Below are 19,672 nucleotides of genomic sequence, written 5' to 3'. Positions count from 1 at the left end.
CATGACAGCCTGACGTTTCAAATGAAACTCTATCTATGAATCTATTCTTCGCCGGGGTCTATTAAAGACTCCTGGCACGACTTCAACCCAACTGCTCTCTGACCCACATCTCTTAATACAGTCATTCATAATGTAGACGTTAATTTAGGATCCGACTCAACTAACCGTACCCTCCATAACTGCGAGTATTACATCTTTTCAGAATCACAGGCACATTAATCATCGTCACTGAGCGGCTCTGTGTCTCCTCGCTGCTTATGAACAGCAGGGGTCACTGAAGTGTACTGTGTGTTTATTTGAAGACCGTGATGAAGGACGGCATCCCGATTTAACACACCGGTTTGCACTGCAGCCTTTCTGCAACCCAGCCCTTCTATTCTAAGAGGCTACTGAAATACACAAGTTATAATTTTACTCTGGCCGAGTATGCAGGCTGACATAGACAGAGGAAAATGTTGCTGATGGTGGTGGCTTTAGTCGCACTTACCATGTCTGGATAACTAAATCTGTGTCTGGTTTACAGGCAGCTGTAGAGGCAAGTGGACTAAAGAAGGGGAGGAGAGTGATGGACAAGTTCGAGCCCAGGAGCTGTAAGCTTTCTACAGATAATGGGGCACATATTGATACGTTGCTGATCTTCACAACATGAAGTGTCGGGTCCGAGTCAGGGCATGTATGTATCTAGAATAGGAAGCATTATCTACCCCCCCTGTGTAACAGATAGCTAGGAGCTATATATATCCAGGTTGAGAAAGACACATCAGAGCCTCCACTGTGTACGTACTAACCAAAGTCAAAAACAACCTCCCAATCAACTGCTTGTCCATGTGTGTCGGAGGTCAGATGTAACCCGGCCATTTTTTTTAAAAAAAATTAGGATTTCACAGAGGAGAAAATTCAAATTTAATACAGCAGTCAGTTGTTGTGAGAGGCAGCATCCCTTTCTGTGTGTGTTTGTAACATTAACTGGATTATTATTATTACCAAGAATGGTGTTTACCCCTACATATACTGCATATATTTAATTCTAAAGCTTGACATATCGTAAATGTTCCCTTCAAAGTTATAGTTAAAAATCCATCAGCTGATAAAGACAATGAGGGGGTTAAACGCTACAACAACAAAAAAAGCTAGTAAGTGGACCTCGTATTAGGATAATTTGGACAAACTATATAAGAATAATAACTAGGGCTGCACAATTATGGCCGAAATGATAATCACAATTATTTGTTATCAATATTGAGATTATTATAGATTATTCATTGGAACAAAATATTTTTATTGCACTTTTACATTCAATAAACAGAGCACTGCTTTTACTTTCATGTTGAGCTAAATTTTAATGTACAAATCTTGCATCAAAACAAGACTGGTCCTTATTCTCAGTGCATCTCTTAGAAGCAAAATAAAATTGTACCAAAACTTTTTACCCAAAATTAAATCAACAGAGCACTGCTTTCACTTTTAAGTTGTGCTGCATTCCTGCTTATTAACAAATCTTTGCATCAAAATAAGATTTAAAATAAGGTTCTTCTTCACCTGAATTCAGTGCATTTTTCTTTTTGCCTGTAAAATATACAGCGTATTAGGAAGCGCTTGATTTGATTATGCAACTGAGTTTTCTATGAGCTTAACACACATTTTAAATGTTAATATTGCAGTCGATCATGCTCATTTAATTGTGGGAAGCCAAAATCCTGATCACAATAAATATTTGATTAATTGTGCAGCCCTAGTACTAATTATTATATTACTATTATAATTATTATACTTTGTCATAGACAAAATTGTGGCTCATGGGAACATTTTGAGCTGGTGGAAAGGACATGAAAGGTCAGGAGGTCACCAAAAGTCATAAGGAGATATCCTCTGAGAACTATTAACATCCAAATACTGCAGTGGACAATTCTTGACACCAATTTATCAAAAACTGAGAATGAAAAAATCTTTTCATAAACAGCTTGAAAAATGCTGAGCGTTTTATGCAAACAGTGTCTAACAACTCAACACGTGCTCCTTAGGTATGAATGTTACTCTCATGATGCCACATACACCAACATGACCACTCCATGTAAACACAGCCTACTGGCCGTGGTTTCTGCTCATTTACAATCACCTATAGTATGTTTTTAATATTTTGACGTGCACAGAGGTTTTAGCCTGACTCACCTCCACCTGGTTGATGATGTGTAGGAGGAACTCGTGGGCATCTTGTTGTCTGATAGAGGAAAACTCTGGGTGTCCCCTGCTGACCAGGGACTTCAACATCCGGGGAGAGACGCCCTTCTGCTGGTGCTGGAATGACAACATTTAAAAGTCACACACGCTGACAGACTGTGCATGAGCATCCACCTGTCTCAGAGGGACAAGACAGCAGAGCAGTGGTGAATATTACAGATAACCACACTTAAAGCAGCTTCAGGTGGCCTGCCAGTACCAGGCTCTCTGTACAGGAGAATTACCAGTGAAACCAATATGAAGAACTGTCACATATAGGCCTTTATAGCTTCAGTAAAGAACTTGCTTTTACACCATGTGAAGAATTTTGAATCTCTAAAATATCACATCGAGATAGGCTACTGTAATAACAATTTTACTGTGTGATCCAAAAACAACGATCAAACATGATGATGCTTAGCAAAACACAATAGTATTGGCTTAGTTTAGTATGCAGAAAAGCTACAGCAGAGACTGTAGAATAAAAAAAAATTGTGTCTGGCTTATCTGTCTGCTGGTGTGAAACACTCTATGTTCAAAGCTGGAAGTATCCATAACCAAACACAACACAAGCTATGACGTCCCAGTTTCTTCACTTCAGTGGCTTGAAAGTACTCGATACAACTCAAACTACTCACGACATTTATCTTCATTTTCAGTGTTCATTCAATTATAATGCTAGTCCTACGGTCTTGATACTAGCAACCCGTAACTAGAAAGTCGTTTCTGTAGTAAGATGGTATTCTAGGCAATAGTGGTGGAATAAGTACACGCAGTTGCCATGCAACAGTGGTGGAAGAAGATCTAAAGTAGCAATACTACATTATAAATTTACAATTCAAAATCCTGCATTCAAAATCGTACTGGAGTAAAAGTACAAAAGTATTAGCATCAAGATATACTTCAAAGGTAAAAGTACTCATTTGCAGAATTTCGCCCATTTCAGATTCATATATGGATCCTAATGAGATATACTGTATGCATTAATGTTCATCACTTTAATGTTGTAGCTGGTAAAGGTGGGGCTAATTTCAATTATTTGATATACTGCTGGGAAGTTTAACCTGTAATCATATTATATCATCATTTAGTAATTTATTTATATTTTGTATTAATAATCTATATCTGCAAAGTAACTACATTTATCAGATAGTAGTAGTAAAAAGTACAATATTTGCCTCTAAAATGTAGTGGAGTAGAAGTATAAAGCAGCATAAAATAGAAATACTCATGTACAGTAAACTCAAAATTGAGTAAATGTACTTAGTTACATTCCACCACCACTGCCAGGTAACCAGCGGAGACTCCAGGAAATTGACATGGACATGAGACGGATGGACATGAGAGTGGTATCAACCTCCTCATCAACTCTCCGCAAGGAAGCGGATAAGCATACTTCCCAAAATCTCAAAGTGTTCCTTTAAATGTATACTATTTCATTCACATATACAATATACACCAACTAAACATGTTTTGTAATGCACATTCATGATTGATTATAAATAAATCCAATGTGGACACATCTCCACATCACCCTGCCACACTATGTAGGCTAACCTCTATAACCACACAAAAGGTATCCCATACAATTTACCCCCAGAGTAGTAAACTTAAAAAGTAATTTTAAAGAGATTATGTAATTGCGATGGCTAATATTTCCTTAGCACAGACTGACCACAGCAGCACGCCAACTCCAGCTCCTTCCCAGCTGTCAATACGTATCCAAACCTGACCCCACCGTCACATGTGTAGGAAGTGCAGGATCACCGCTCTGCCCTATCAATTACTGTGCCTGGTGGGCTTAAAACAAGCCCGCGGCTTACAGACCAAGTCCTGGGCCCCATTATGCTTTAATGGCTTTTCCTCTGCTAGTTTCCTGGCAGCCGTATACTATGTGGTTGAAAAGGCGATGATTTCATAGCATTTGCATTTACATTAGTAAAGCAAAACACACAAAGAAACACCAAAATAAATCAATTAAACAAGGACTTGGAGAGATTGCAGGAAGCACGAGACAATCATTAACCTCAGCTAATATGTGTCTCTAAATTAAGCAGTGGAATTAAAAGCAAAACACAATATTAGAGCTGTGCCTGGAGCTGTTCGTAAACAATTTGCACGTTTGGGCCCGCAGCCAACAGATATTTTCAGACTAAAGGAAAAAAGGTCAGAGCACAAGAAATCTTGACAATATAACTAAAAATCACATCTTCCTTTTTGTTTCAATCAACATTTTCAACATTCAAAAGCTCAGGTGTATTAATAACACAGATATACTGCGTTATGAAAAGTTGTTCCATGTTTAAATTGGGAAAACATCAAACTGACAAGCTGAAACTGTCTCTGACAACCCTAACAGTTTTGGACATTAAATGAAAAAGACTCACTCTGCTACCACTCAGTATCAACATGCTTCTGTCGGTTATGGACCCAGTTTGGGAGCTGGACATACCCAGTTTAATACCTTGTATTCTTCTTTCATCACCTGTTCAATGAGCTCAGATTTCATGGGTGGTTTGGAGAACTGGCCTGAGAGCAGTCCGTGTCCCAGTTTAGCCCTGCCGGACAAAAACAAAAGGCGTAAACATCACAACATACAGTCAGTCTTTTAGTTTAGTTTGGGGGATTTCTTGGATTACACACCCTGAGAGCACACGTGTCTTTACTCATTAGAGAGTAACAAGCCTTTCAGGAATATATCACTTTTCTATTCTCCGTCTTTTATGAAATCCCTCTGATTCGCAGACTTGGTATCTATAATTTATTTGTGAACAGTATATTTTATTTATAACATAAATTTGTTCCTTCTTCAGACTACAGACTAAAAAGTATTTATAATTCAACATACCACACATTAACTGTTAGGGGCAGTCACTCAACCCATTTCAGGACAATCAGTTTCATCAGTATCACTTTCCTCAAAAGTTCATATTAACATTCATAGAAGTCTTATGTTGGTTTAAACACATTAAGAAGTATGAAAGCAAAATATATCTCAAGAAGTGCATCAGAGCATTGAGTTGATTTTAGCTGTAATATCCTCCCGAGGCTGAAACTATACCTATAAACACGGGAGTCTACCCACTGAGAAATAGACGTCTTTTCAACATCGCCCCTATGCTTTAGCCCTGATATAGACCACAGGATTTATTGGCTACTTATAGCCTGGTTTTAGAGCATATTTTAAAAACATAACATATTTTAAAAATAAATAAAAACCTGTAAATATTTAACATAAACACTGCATACCCCTGCGTTTACAGTAACTTTTTAAATCTGTCATATACACAGATTCACAGATTGAAACAACAGCTAGGCTAATACTAGACGTCTACTAAACTTTCACTTTTCAACCTTGAATAACCTTAATCTAAATTTAACGTCTACAGACAAATAGACGTATAATATACTGTACATCTATTAAATGTATTTTCAATGTATATGATTTACATTAAATATAATTAAAGTACATGCCTTTCATTTATGTTATTTCAAGACATCCCTGTTAATAAATGTTTAATTTTATTTTTACTCTTATTTAATCTCTATCTAACCAGGAAAGCCTCACTTAGATTATGGCCAAGATAGGCATTTTATGCACAACATACACCAAAATGTATAAAACAAAAAAAATAAATACAATAAATAAGATTTTTTTTTTAAAATCATATTTAACCTGTATTTTTCCAGAATAGTCCCACTGAGATTTTAAATCTCTTTTCCGAGAGAGTCCTGGCCAAGATGGCAGCATAAAAGTTTCACATAAAAGCACAAATGACATATTTAATAACAAACCAGCAAAAAGTAAAAAAAAAAAAAAAAAAAACAAACATAAGAAATTTCACATAAAAGAAGCAAGTAACAGATTTGAAATAAACAGCAAATCAAACATGAATTAGCAGGACATGTACGTTCAGTGTTCAAATAGTCCCTAATCCTGTTTATAAATATATAATAATAATAATATAAATATATAATAATATAATAATAATAATATAATGTAAAATGACTCTGTAGCTCACAGCAGGGTGAGTGTACAAAAACTTTAAAAGCACTTTCATCAAAGACAGTGACTAAACTAAACAACAGTAAGAGTAAATACGGTGCAGCACCAATTAAAACAAGTATTGTTTTCCAAATAATCATCAGATCACTGTGAAAAAAACATAATTTGCAAAATTATAGCAACAAATAATTGCTAGTGCAGGCTGAGCATTGACTTTACATCAGAGTACTATTATTAGTCTAAGTCTGGTGGTTTCCCCTTTCATATGTATCTGGAAATCATCTCTTTCTGTACTTGTTTATGCACAGTTGTATCATCTGTATTAAGTAAACAGGATACAGGGTAATATATTCATTTAGTTAGGGTAATCCTACCTGCCCATGAAGATTTATTTAACGCTCTACCTTCAGTACTGTAAATAGAGGTGTCATATTTAATCAATCCTCTCCTCTGAATCACCCGATTTGTGCTGACAGGCTATCAAATACAAACAGGGACGAGTATAAACATGTTTATCTGGAACTGTGCCTCCGTATATGATACATTTGTTGTTTCACATATATTGATATGTATCTCCCGCCTGGCCTTTCATCAAGACCGCAGCACCTGTCTGACCTCTTGCAACACACCGGCTTATATGACAAGGAATATGTATTATTTATTAGCTTATCTAAGATTCATAGACAAGACTTGGCCCTCCCCCTATAAAACTGTATTATATTCATAGAGTCATTATATATTTATTACAAGCATTTAATAACAGAGATACACATATGAAGTTAGTTACTGCTAATAAAACCACAGAAACAGCAGCAGTTGTAATCACCTTCACTTTTATACTAGCATTATGTAACACTGGAGTCACTTACATTTGCGTGGCGAAGTCCAGGCTGGGGTCAAGGGGTGAATAGTCAAATATCCTCTGAAGATTACCCACATACCTAAAGATCGAAATACATGTCAGACGATGTCAGACGCTCACCTCAGACGGAGCACATGGGACGTCACACAGACACGAGACCATTGAAAACACACACATGGTGGCACTGAGAAGACACGAACACCTTCTGCTGGTGGCCATAGTAGTTATCTAAATTCCTCAATTTGCGTCAAAAGAAGTATTAATCTGAGAGAGAGCTACTCAATCAACAAACTAAAAATAATAGATTGCCATCAATAATTACAAGTGACCATTATTTTATTTTTAATTTATTTTTAATTTATTTTAATTTATTAATTTATAATTTTTATTAGGGGGGGGATTTATTATCATCATCATTAGTAAAATTGTATTTATATATTTTCTCCAATTAATGTTTTGTTTTAAATAAGTTATTTTTTGTGTTAATAATTTCCAATGCAATATCTTTAAAACCAATAAAATGTTATCACAAAAAAACAAAACAATGATTACAAGCGAGCGAGTTGACAGAATAAGAAATTATTTACTTTAACCTTGAAGTAACTAAATCAACATTGCAAAAACTATTACAAAGGCAGGTATTAGGAAGTCCTTTACGTCCATAGAAATTAGTTTCAAATTGCGACTGCAGTTTCTCTCTCCGATGCCTCTGATGCCGTTTGTTAATGATTGGTATTTTTTGTAAAAGAAAATTGTAGTTATTTTAACCAGTGCATATGCTATTTGGCCACAAATAATTTGGCCTATTACAGAGGTTTCCAAAGTCTGTGACTGTGGGCCTCCCCTCAGACAAAGCTTGGAAAAAGGCACCAGCTCACCCCCTGTTAGTTTTCTTGCTTTGTTTCACTCAATTCCTGGATGCCTGTGGGGTCATGATTATGCTACGATGTTACGATGTCACGATTATGTATGTTCTGACTGTAGGAAAAACTGTAAAATTCCCCCTAAATACTGCATTTCTGAACTATCTCATTAACCGAATCACACACATTAGGCTATTCTATGTGACCTCCTTTTAAAAACTAATAATATTGCTTCACTTCCATTCATTGAGCCTCCGCTGAAACTGTTAGGAGCCTCCCTGGGGAGGCCTCTCACTTTGACGAACCTCACTTGCCTTTTTGTGCTATGAGTTATAGATGAATAATGTAAAAAAAAAAATTATAAATGATAACATATTGTACAAAAATAATACTGTGTCTTCCTTTAAGTGTACTCACATCCTCTGGAAGTCTGGGATGCTGAAGAGGACCTGTATCACTGTGCCGAGGTAGCAGCTGTTGCCCAGGTTTTTGACGCCCGTGTAACCAGAACCAAACACCGCTTTCAGCTTCATGCCCGACTCCTGGATCACCTCCCATTCACTGACCCGCGGCCGAGAGTTATTGTCTGTGTGGTGACCGTTCTCTGTCTGCAGGGAGAGAGAGAGAGAGAGAGAGAGAGAGAGAGAGAGAGTGAAACCTTCACCGTGGAAGCCTCACATTTTGGTTTTGTTTCTTCACAGCTTAGACAACTTACCTTTTTCTGCATCTGTAGCATGTCTATTCCAAAGTGTGACAAATGTTCTGACATATGGGGGTCCAGCACAGCTTCCTCCTCCTCAAATGAGTAGACATCTGAAACCAACGCATCAGTTAAATCACTATGATGGGCCCGATGTTTAATCTGACTTTATAGAAAAAGTTTAACAAATTTCTGGTCAGCAAATCCACCACAACGTGCTCCGAAATCTAACTAATTAAATCTCTGACAAAGTGTCAATACAAACTGAAAATGATTCTTGTAAGATACAAGAATTTGTTGCAGCGCTGGATTGCATTAGATTGTACAGGTGTACCTCCTAACCTGGTAAATCAGTGTATATCATCCTCAAATCATGCCTTTTAAATACAGTATTATACATTATGAGATATTGTACTGTGTTTTCTGGTGTGACATTATAGGAAACTTTCCCAGAAGTTTCATTGTGTTAGTAAAACTAAAACAATTTATATGTAATAACTCGGATTCTGCAGTTTAGATAACCATGTGACGTTACTCCGACCTGCTCCGTCTGGGGTGATGGTGTCCATTTTGACAGCCAGGGGGTATTTGGTCTCTTTGTAGTGGTCCAGAGCGTGGCCGTTGCCCCCGCTCCCATCAAAGAACCACTTCCCACAGAGCACTGTTCCATCTGTCAGGTTCAGCCACAGGTTTTCTCTCATCTCGCACTTCTGACACTTCCAGCGGCTGATAGCAAAGAAACAGAGACTCTTGTTACTGTTGTGTTGTTGTTTTTAATCATGCAAAAACTCACTGCATTTTTACTCACAAGCAGGTAAAGACATGATCAGATTTACATTTGAGTGGATAAACAAGGCAAACAGCAAGAGACAAATGCACTCCTTGCTGTCTACCCAGAAATTTGCGGCCCACTGTATAAATGGTACAGTGGTGTATCAGTGTGTCTTGGTGCCTTTCCTACCTGGGTGGGATCCTGACCCCGTTATCCAGCTGTCTGAGGCTCCTGGCATGTCGGGACACCTGGATCTCCTCCTCCCAGGATTCAGGCTCCTGCTTTTTGTAAGCTGATGGTGCATTGAGCACCGCGTCACAGGCGATGGTCACCTGAACGCCACAGGAAACGGCAGAGACAGAATGAACGTCTGGAAGTGGGTGTGATTCAGGTCACGTTGAAAATATATCAACCTTCTTCTTAAAAGAAAAATCCCTTTAACCCCTTAAAAATTTAAGGGATTAAAGGGATAGCTCAGGTGTTTTGAAGTGGGGTTGTGTGAGGTACTTATCCATAGTCAGTGTATTACCTACAGTAGATGACGGTCGGTATGCCCCCAGTTTGGAGAAACAGACAGGATTACCGCATGGAAGCAAAGCAATGTATTGCTTTGGACAGGGCCAGCAACGAAGGAATTTTTGCAACTTAAAAAAAAGGCTCACCTAAAAAAATAAATATCTCCATTGAAAAAAAACAGTAATTTTACCTCAGAGAATACAAGTATTACTGGTCTACCGCTGCCTCGATTGGCTAGTTTGTTTTATTGTCTGACTTTGGTTAGTTCAGATTCACCAATAGCACAAACAAACTAACCGACCCTGTGTTCTGCGAGGTAGAATTACAAGTTTTTTCAACGGAGTCTGGTGGTTTTGGCGAAAAGCATAGAGGGATACAACGGCTTCAGTTCCCTGTTGGAAAGGGCTGTCTGACGGCAAGGTAATGCGGTGAAAATATTCTAAATATAGCGTAAACTTAAACTGATATTGATTTTTTTAGGTGAGCCTTTCTTTTAGGAGCTAAAATAAGTTTTTCTGCCGGCCCCGTCCACGGCAGTACATTGCTTTGCTTCCGTGCGGTAACTCCTGTCTGCTTCTCCAAACTGGTGACGTGCCGACCGTCATCTACTGTAGGTATGTAAGTCATCACAGTAAATAGAAAGGACAATAGTCATTCAGGACATGCAAGATCTATGTAAGACATTGTGAAGCTGTGCCACATGAAGCGATTGATCCAGCATAGGAAGACAGGTGTAGTGCAGAAACAAACCATGCAAAACAAGAAGGGTAGTAAAAAAAACTGTGCTCAACATCACAATTTGTGCTTTCACAACATTAAATGATACGTACATAAAATCATTTGAGAACTTAAGGACATGCCAAAACCAAGCCTCATTCACTGCTCTAAAAACAAAACAAAAAAAGGAAACAGGAGTAAAATGTCTCTTCTGGACTCCATGCAAGAAAGGAACCAAAAAAACAAAATATATCTACAGTATGTGCATACGGTGGTTCCCCAGAATCAAAGAGTAGCCTATGAAACACTTTACACTAAAATCTTCCACCAAAACACATCCAAAATGAAAGCCTTTGGGTAAGCTAACAGCTACTAGAGGTTAGGTGAAGCTCAGGGGGAAACTGAGCTTCCACCTCAAATATTATATTCTTACTTTCCCGCTTAAACTTAAACAAAATATTGGATTCAAGCTTTGTGGCTGCAACCTGTCTGTTCAGTGCCAGGGGAACCACTGAGCGCACCCTTCCTCATCCACATCCACATGCATGGAAACACACAGGAGGCCGTGCAGCACTGACTCACTGACCAGAGCGGGAAGCTCCTCAATATTTGGTAAGGGGATCTCGAAGTGGTCTGGAAAAATGACGAGCTTGACCTCGTCTTCGTATTCATAGTCCTCTCCGTTAAAATCACGGTTTAGCTCTAAATCTACAGGGGAGGAAGTAAACACTGACGTCACTTTATTGTTATGTATATTTTTATGTTTTCTTCTTGAGTGTGTTTTCTATGTTCTTGCTTCATTCCTTTAGCCAATACCATAATAGTCTAAGAGGTGCGGTGAGTACAAAACAGATGAATCCTTGAACAAGAAACCCACCATCTTTTTTTACAGCGGTGACAGGATGACTTCATACGATGCCGATGACTCTTTTGCTCAGACACAATTCACGTAGAGTTATATTTAGACATTTATCACACACTCTTATCACCAGCAATTTATAGAGTTACTGAGGATCTCTGACATTTGTCTGTGCAGCTATGGCACCCTCATTTCAGTATTGATTACATAATGAGACCAAATGATCAAAATTAGGGCTGCAACTAACTCATTATTTTGCTTATTGATTAATCTGCTTGGTATTTTATCCACTAATCATTTGGTCTATAAAATGTCAGAAAACAAGGAAAATGTCCATCACACAAGCCCAAGAGGATATCTTATTTTGTCCGACCAACTAGAGCTGCAATGATTAATCGATTAGTTATCATCTATTAAATTAATCAACAACTATTTTGATAATCAAATAATCAGTTTGAGTAAATTTTTAAGAAAAAAAAGTCAAAATTCTCTGATTCCAGCTTCTTAAATGTGAATATTTTCTGGTTTCTTTACTCCTGTATGACAGTAAACTGAATATATTTGAGTTGTGGACAAAACAAGACATTTGAGGAGGTCATCTTTGGGAAACACTGACACTGGAAACACTGATGATTTTCACCATTTTCTGATATTTTATAGACCAAACAACTAATCAATTAATCGAGAAAATAATCGACAGATTAATTGACAATGAAAATAATCGTTAGTTGCAGCCCTAAGACCAACAGTCCAAAACCTAAAGATATTCAGTTACTATGGAGCTAAAATAATTATTCAATCAATCGATTGGTCGATCGAAAGAAAATTAACCTGCAACTATTTTGAAAATTGATTCATCGTTTTCATCGCTAGTTTTCTGCTTTTTCTGTTTTATATCTTTGGTTTTTGAGCTGTTTGTATCCAAAACAAAGCATTTGAAGACATCATCCTGGGCTATAAACTTATGCTTTAATTTAATTAAATTCAATTTTTATTTGAAAAAGGGGACAATTAATCAACACTGAAACAAATTTAAATGTACCCGAGTTAGCCAAGAGGCTAGTTTTCATCGGCAGTCCCTTTGCCAGATGTTGTTAGGCATCCTAGAATAATAAAAATAATAAATCATTTTCTGACCATTGTTTTTAAACCAAACGATGAATCAATGAATCGATAATGAAAATAATTTATAGTTTTAGCTAGGGGGTGCCGTGATATACTGGTATTGATGATAATGGTGATATTTTAAAAATGAAATATTGATATCATGTTATTATACATTTATGATGATGTTGTGTAAATAATCCAGCGCTTCCTAAATTATTTCATTTAAACAGTTATGGTTACAGACTCTCTCTTCACCTCCCTATATTTGTATTTTGAGTGCAATTCATTTACCAAAAAAAGAGACAAAATGCACACTAAACAAAGTAAAGGTGAATTGGACTGATAGCATTCTTATTATTTAAAATGTTATAAAGATAACACGATAATATCACTAACATGAATTCTTTATCGTGTAGTGAACATTGTGACAGCCCTAGTTTCCTATCAAGTAAGACAAAGAGAGGCGATGAATCCTCACAATGAAAGACATTTTCTGTTGATCAACTAATCATTTCATTTTTTTAATCTAAATGATATCAAACGTTTTGAAGGGAAATCTAGAGAGAGCCTCTCCTCTTAAATCACTTTCCTAACAGAGTTGTTCGTTCTCCTCTCCGGCCTAAAGTCGTGTAATGACTCATGAGAAACAGGATCATAGGTTATCCCTGACAACTGACATTGTTATTGTGCCGGCTGGCTTCACGTCTGACGTTACCAGCTGGATTAGATCACTGGACTGGTATGGAGATGACGGTGGATACATACATGCCCGCTGTCATATCAAAGATCCAAAATTGACAACGGAAAGAATCGGCCCTTAGGGAGGGTCAAAACAAATTCCTATCAAAGACCGAGTCACATGTTGGCTAGAGGGTTGACCTAATGTACAGCATCGTCGAGAGGCGCTAGATAGTAAAGTCTATTAAGCTGTGGACGTTGATAAAACATCATTACATTGAGGGTGAGTGGAAGGAATTCCTCCCCCACCAGGCCAGCAGTGACGGAGGGCAGGGGGGGTGAGAGACACCTGGTTCAGAGCAGCGTCATCGCTGCAGTGGAAGTGTGTCAGGGAGGTTGACAGGCGGCGGCAGCTGAGAGGCCGACGACCGCCCGCCCGACCCCTCCCCACGCCGAGGAGGAGTACACCAGGCTTTGATTTAGAACAGTTACCAACTGCATATACAAATAAATGGGCTATATTTGGAGCACAGGAGGAGGAGAAGGAGAATATCTGACGCTTTGGGTAAAGGCCGGCTGGAGGGGCAGCTGGTGGGTCACCACAGTGTAACAAACAATAACACCAGCTCGTAATGGAGGGGCTTCTCTTAAACCACACAAATCACATTTACTTTAATATTAAAGGTCTTATTGATAACATTTTTATGTAGTCTAATAATGTCATATGTAAGGGATAATAGTACAGCGAGCCGGTCATATGTTGTGAAATAACCCCTGATGGGGCGATGTGGACCCCAACGCAAAGTCTTGCATTGCTATGAAGGGGTTTATTTCACAACAATGACAGGCGCGCTGTACATTATCCCGCTTATTACACAGCTACTTGCTTAAGAAATCAATAATTTGACACAAAATGGTCCTCCAGAGTCCGACATCAGAACTGCGTACATAGCAACGGTCTGTTATACATAACAACAGTCTGCTATAAAGAAATAACAGACCGTAGAATGCCGTGATTGACCGATCAGAATCCAGTGTTCAACAAAGCCTTGTAATAAATAATAATACATTAGTCACAGAGGTACCCTAACCCTACGGTGGCCTTCACAGGTAACGTAAAAACTCAAAAGGCCCTCTCTAGAGCCAGTGTTTGGTTTGTCCGTTCTGGGCAGGCGGCAACCTCCGAGGTCTAAAAAGTGAAGCCAATGCGCAAACACCTTAAACTTGCATTCTTTCTAATAGCCAGCAGGGGACGACTCCTCTGGTTGCAAAAAGAAGAAAATGACCCTACTTCTCACTTGATTTATTACCTCAGTAAACATTGTAAACATGAGTTTATGGTCTCCATCGCTAGTTTCAAGTCTTCTTCAATACAGCATGATGTTCATTTAGTAAAGTATGGTCCCATTTAGAGTTAAATAGACCATAAAGCAGGGTGTGCTTTAGGGCGTGGCTACCTTGTGATTGACAGGTCACTACCACGGCGTTGTCTGTGTTTTCGTCTTACAACTTTAACCCTTTCACAGTGTGTTTTCAGTTCGTGAAAGTTAATTATAACATTCTAGTTGCCTAAAAATATCTTATTCAGCATTCGGTTGTATTTAGCTCCACCCACTTGTGTCACTACTGGGTACAAAAAACCAAGATGCCAAAATGCCAAACTCGAGGCTTCAAAACCGTAGACCACAAAACAATGGGTGACATCACGGTGACTACATCCACTTCTTATATACAGTCTATGGTTCTGTGCTACTGTAGAAACATGGTGGACTCTGTGGAAGACAAACTGCTCAATATGTAGATGTAAATGGCTCATTATAGCTAACGATTCTTAGTTTCAGGTGATTATACACTAAAGAAAACAGTTATATGAACACTATATTCCATTTCTGCCAATAAATCCCCCTAAACCCTACAAACTGGTCCTTTAGGATCTGAGTACTCCTTCCACCGCTGCCTCTAACTTACCTAGAAACACTTTTCCATTTCTTCGTCTGGGGATGGCGCCTCCTGCAGCTCCTGTGGTTTTCTGTGGGAAACAGGAAGGAAGACATTAAACTGGATCAAAGAAGCCTTGTCACATTAAAAGCATCTTTTAACACCTTTTATGAAAACGCTTTTTATGCTCTGCTGTGTCAGAAGGTCCAGATGGTTGTCATTTTGTTAGAAATAGATGCTGGATGTTCTAGTTGCCAGGTCGGGTTACAAGGAGAGGGGAAAACCCCTTCCACGGCACGGTCAAAATTAAAGAATGATAAATGAAACTGCTTCAGTTGCACAGTTTGATTTCTAGGCTTGGACAGATACCATTTACATTATGTCAAACGACATGTGTCTGGGCCTGTCCGTCATCATTTTTATCTCCACTTCATACTGTCCAGAGTGGTAGAAAACTCAAATAAAATCATCAATATTTAACAGACAACGACATTTTCATTCCTGACACATGGATCAATCAACAAACAAAAAAAACACTTTGTCAGTGAATCCACTTAAAAACTGTGATTCTGCCAAATGACTGTCTGGCAGCAAAACAACCCAGAGCCACCAACTGGTTTCCTATTAATCCCATCAGGTTGTGGTGACTGTTTCCCGTTCACTCAGCAGGGAGGAAGAGGAGGAGGAGGAGGAGCTGACGGTGGCAGACAGACAGAAAGACAGAGAATGCTGACACACTCGAGACCAAGTGGACTCATGGGAAAAAAAGAAACAGCAGACACAGGAGCCTGCAGAATGTGAGCAGCTGTTTGAGGCCAGATCCAGGCATGGAAATAGCAGCTCTTTACAAAGCAGAGCTTATCTGAGGGCAATTAGAGCCAGCGAGAAAACACGGCAGCAGCTTTTGTTGTTCACCAGCAACTTTTTAAAAGACGGACTTGATTGGGTTCATGGGTGACTTTTTCTTTTTCCACAAAGAAAGCCTTACAATATAATGCAATCCAATGCAACACCACCTTCAAAAGTTACCATAAAGTTGGCTCAGTCTCAACAAAAATCTAATATTTTTTTTTAAATATTTGTTGCAGGGTTTTGGTTTTGGATTGCGTTATATTTTAAGATGTCCCTGTTACTTTGTCCACCATGGGAACTAATATTAGGGTTGTCACAATATTTCCCTACATGATTATCGTGGCCAAAAGAATTCATGATAACAATATTATCATGATATTTATGGAAATGTTATTATTAGTAGTAGTATTATTACTACTATTATTATTATTATTATTATTATAATAATAATAATAATAATAATAATAATAATAATAATAATAATAATGTTATCAGTCAATTTCATCTTTAACTTTGTTTATTGTGTGTTTTAACTCTTTTTTGGCAAATTAATTACACTCAAAATACAAGTTTATGGAGGTGGTGGGAGAGTCTGTAATCATATAACTTTATATATAAAATTATTTAAGTGGCACTGGATTATGATATTATCATGTGTGATATTAACATGATATCAATATTTCATTTTTAAATATCACGGCTATCGCCAATACCGGTATATCGCGACACTCCTAACTAATATAAACAGATTCTGTTATAATCTTGTGTTGCATTCAGTATAATGCTGTTATTTCAAATTCAGTAACTTTAATTTAGCGGTAGAACTTTATTTTATGGGTATGTAATTTAAAAATGTTTTTTTGATATATTCCTGTGGAAGTTTCTTGGAAAGCACTGTGTCAATTTATACAAATTATAGGAAAAATAAGAATTACCTTAAAATAAACGTTCAATTTAAACTCAATTAAATATTCATTCATTGTTCTTTTATCATTATCAAGTATTTATTCTCTCTATATATTGAAATGTATTCTTGCCGGTAAACAAATTTAATATTTTTGCATGTTTCACCTGACCCTCTCGGTCAATGCTCTCTAGGTTTTCATCAGAAATTAATTGTAATTCATTTATTGGAAGTAGGGCTGGGCGATCTTCAATCACTATATAGGTAATTTCTTGATAACGATAGATATCACTATATAGCATATTTTCTGGAAATTCAATAAATAAATATTCAATATAAAATAACCTCATTGTATACTCCTGTGTGAATTAAATACTTCTCAAATGAAAAGTATGAGTATTTTCTCATTTTAAGAACATGAGAACAAAATTAACATAACAGTTTTAAGTGAGATTATAGAGGAAAAATAAATAAATATAGGCCTAGCATATACTGCCATAAAAATAATATATATTGTTTTGGCTATATATACAGTATATCGTCATATTGCCCAGCCCTAATTGGAAGAGTACCGATTGAAAACTGTCTCTAATTTTCACATAATTAGTCTCAAATTACCAGGTCCTTTCTGGGAAACTTCATAGGATATTATAAGGAAACGAGGGAACCGTAAAATAAATATAAATATCGCTAGAAACAGAGCAGTGTGAAAGGTTATAGATGTGATTTGGGGAGTACAGATGGATACAGAGCTTAAAACATATCAAGTGTTAGGAACACCCAGACAGGCCTCCGTCTGAAGGTCAGTCAACAATATTTTCATCTTTCTTTCATTAAATGTCGATGACCAAGCATCTCCGAAAATATGCAGGTCACACTGTGTAATTCAATCACTGATGTTCAAAATAACGGTATCATGATTCAGCAATCGTGACTCAGTGTACCTTTTTATCCGAAGCACCTTTCAGTACTGCTGCTTACTTCTGCAGCATCAGTCACCACAATTTAGGCTGTAACCCTGACAGCGTTAAAGACACGATCTACTAACTGAAATACATGTAACATAGTGGTACAATACACAAGTACTTCTTTCAATGGAGAATTGGTAACACTTTACTTTAAGTCCCCCCATTTAGCATTTATACGCAAACATTTAATAAATGGTTCATAATACACTATAATATAGTTCTCAGCAGCTATAAGGATATTTTTAACAGTATTTGTCAACAATTATAACTTTTTATGAAGAAGACATATTTCATATTTTTATATGAAAAACAGGGTTTTACTATATTATCATTCATTATTACACAGCTTGATGAATACTGGATTCTGATTGGTCAATCACAGCGTTTTTGTGACAAATTATTGATTTCTTAAGTAAGTAGCCGTGTAATAAGCAGGATAATGTACAGCTAGCGGGTCATTGTTGTGAAATAAACCCCTACAGGGCGATGCCGCAGCCTGACGCGGAGCGGTCTTGCATATACTACTACTACTTGTACATACTACTACTCGTTTTTCAATTCCACCATGCTACATTTCCACATGTTGATTCTCAAAGTGTGTTAATAATTTGTGCATAACTCTGTCAAATATAAATGAAATCAGTTTTTATATACTAAATTAGTTCATCTTATAAATAATTTGAATGAAAATGAGATATGTCTGAATCTAGGGCTGCCTCCTCGTAGTCAATTAGTCGACTAATCGGTCGTTTTGGTCTGAGTCATTTTTTATGCTTTTCTTCATGCTGAATGATTTATTTCAAAGAAACTTATGAGCACATCTCTGGTAAACACAAGATTTAAAGTGGTGCTTTTGTGTGATTCTTTGTGATGAATCACAGATCTGTCGATTAAATCAACTAATCGTTTAGTCGATAAAATCGTAAGAGTGTTAGTCAACTAAGAATTTCTTTGGTCGAGGAAACAAAGTTTTACATTTGCGTTCATGTGTCACTTTATCGTGGTTGTATTTGACCTTTCTGTTCTTTTCTTGATTAATATCTAACGTATTAATGTGTCTAAATTGTGATTTTGTGTATTATTGTTTTATTGATTGCAAAGCCCTTTGGACATTTGATTTATAAAAGCACTATGTAAAACCAAGATTATTATTTTCATTCTTACTACTAAATCAGTACAAAACACTGGGCCGGTGTAAAACTCACCTCTTTGACATGTCGTTTGAGGTGCATGTAAACGCTCTGTCCTGTTTTGCGATAATGCCTCTCCACATGTTCTCGTCCGAAGCCCAGGAATGTGTTCATGCACACATACAGGCCTCCCTCCGACTCCTGCAGACCAAAACAAACAGTAACACTGAATGAACAGCAGCATCAACACAATAGCACATTTAACACATTGAAAACAAAAGACAAAAAACTCTTTTCTACTCTACTGTATTCTAGGTCTTAGAATTGGTCATTATATTTCCTAATTTCAAAGTAGCTGAGAGGCAGTTTTGTACTACATAGTACTTACAGTGTATTATATATATCCTCATACAAATATTCCTTCTTATTAGGGGTGTACAAAAATATCGAGTATCGCGATATTATGTTTTGCGATACTGTATCGATTCTCAAAAACACTGTTTCGATTTTTATATAGTTTTATATAAAAAAGTTAGTGTATATAGTTTACATGCAAAGATGAACTCTAACTCAAAACTTTATT

The 19,672-nt window shown here is 37.2% G+C and overlaps 1 protein-coding gene across 3 annotated transcripts in view; it reads right to left on the bottom strand.

The window, feature by feature from the left end:
- usp13 (ubiquitin specific peptidase 13) overlaps positions 1-19,672 on the bottom strand; it is a 42,532-nt gene that overhangs the window by 19,371 nt on the left and 3,489 nt on the right. The window contains exons 2-11 of one of the 3 annotated variants that reach the window (XM_074635243.1): positions 19,165-19,290; positions 15,266-15,326; positions 11,240-11,361; positions 9,610-9,752; positions 9,190-9,374; positions 8,664-8,761; positions 8,366-8,556; positions 7,093-7,164; positions 4,670-4,775; positions 2,170-2,295 (exon numbers count right to left, since the gene is read on the bottom strand). In XM_074635243.1, the coding sequence (XP_074491344.1) occupies positions 2,170-2,295; positions 4,670-4,775; positions 7,093-7,164; positions 8,366-8,556; positions 8,664-8,761; positions 9,190-9,374; positions 9,610-9,752; positions 11,240-11,361; positions 15,266-15,326; positions 19,165-19,290 (1,230 nt within the window). The remainder of the gene's footprint in view (positions 1-2,169; positions 2,296-4,669; positions 4,776-7,092; positions 7,165-8,365; positions 8,557-8,663; positions 8,762-9,189; positions 9,375-9,609; positions 9,753-11,239; positions 11,362-15,265; positions 15,327-19,164; positions 19,291-19,672) is intronic. The other 2 variants (XM_074635244.1, XM_074635245.1) reach the window with 2 other exon arrangements.

This window comes from Sebastes fasciatus, chromosome 5 (genome assembly GCF_043250625.1).
Source record: "Sebastes fasciatus isolate fSebFas1 chromosome 5, fSebFas1.pri, whole genome shotgun sequence".
NCBI lineage: Eukaryota > Metazoa > Chordata > Actinopteri > Perciformes > Sebastidae > Sebastes > Sebastes fasciatus.
Note: the sequence above shows the minus strand (reverse complement) of the source record. Positions and strands in the feature narration are given on the sequence as shown.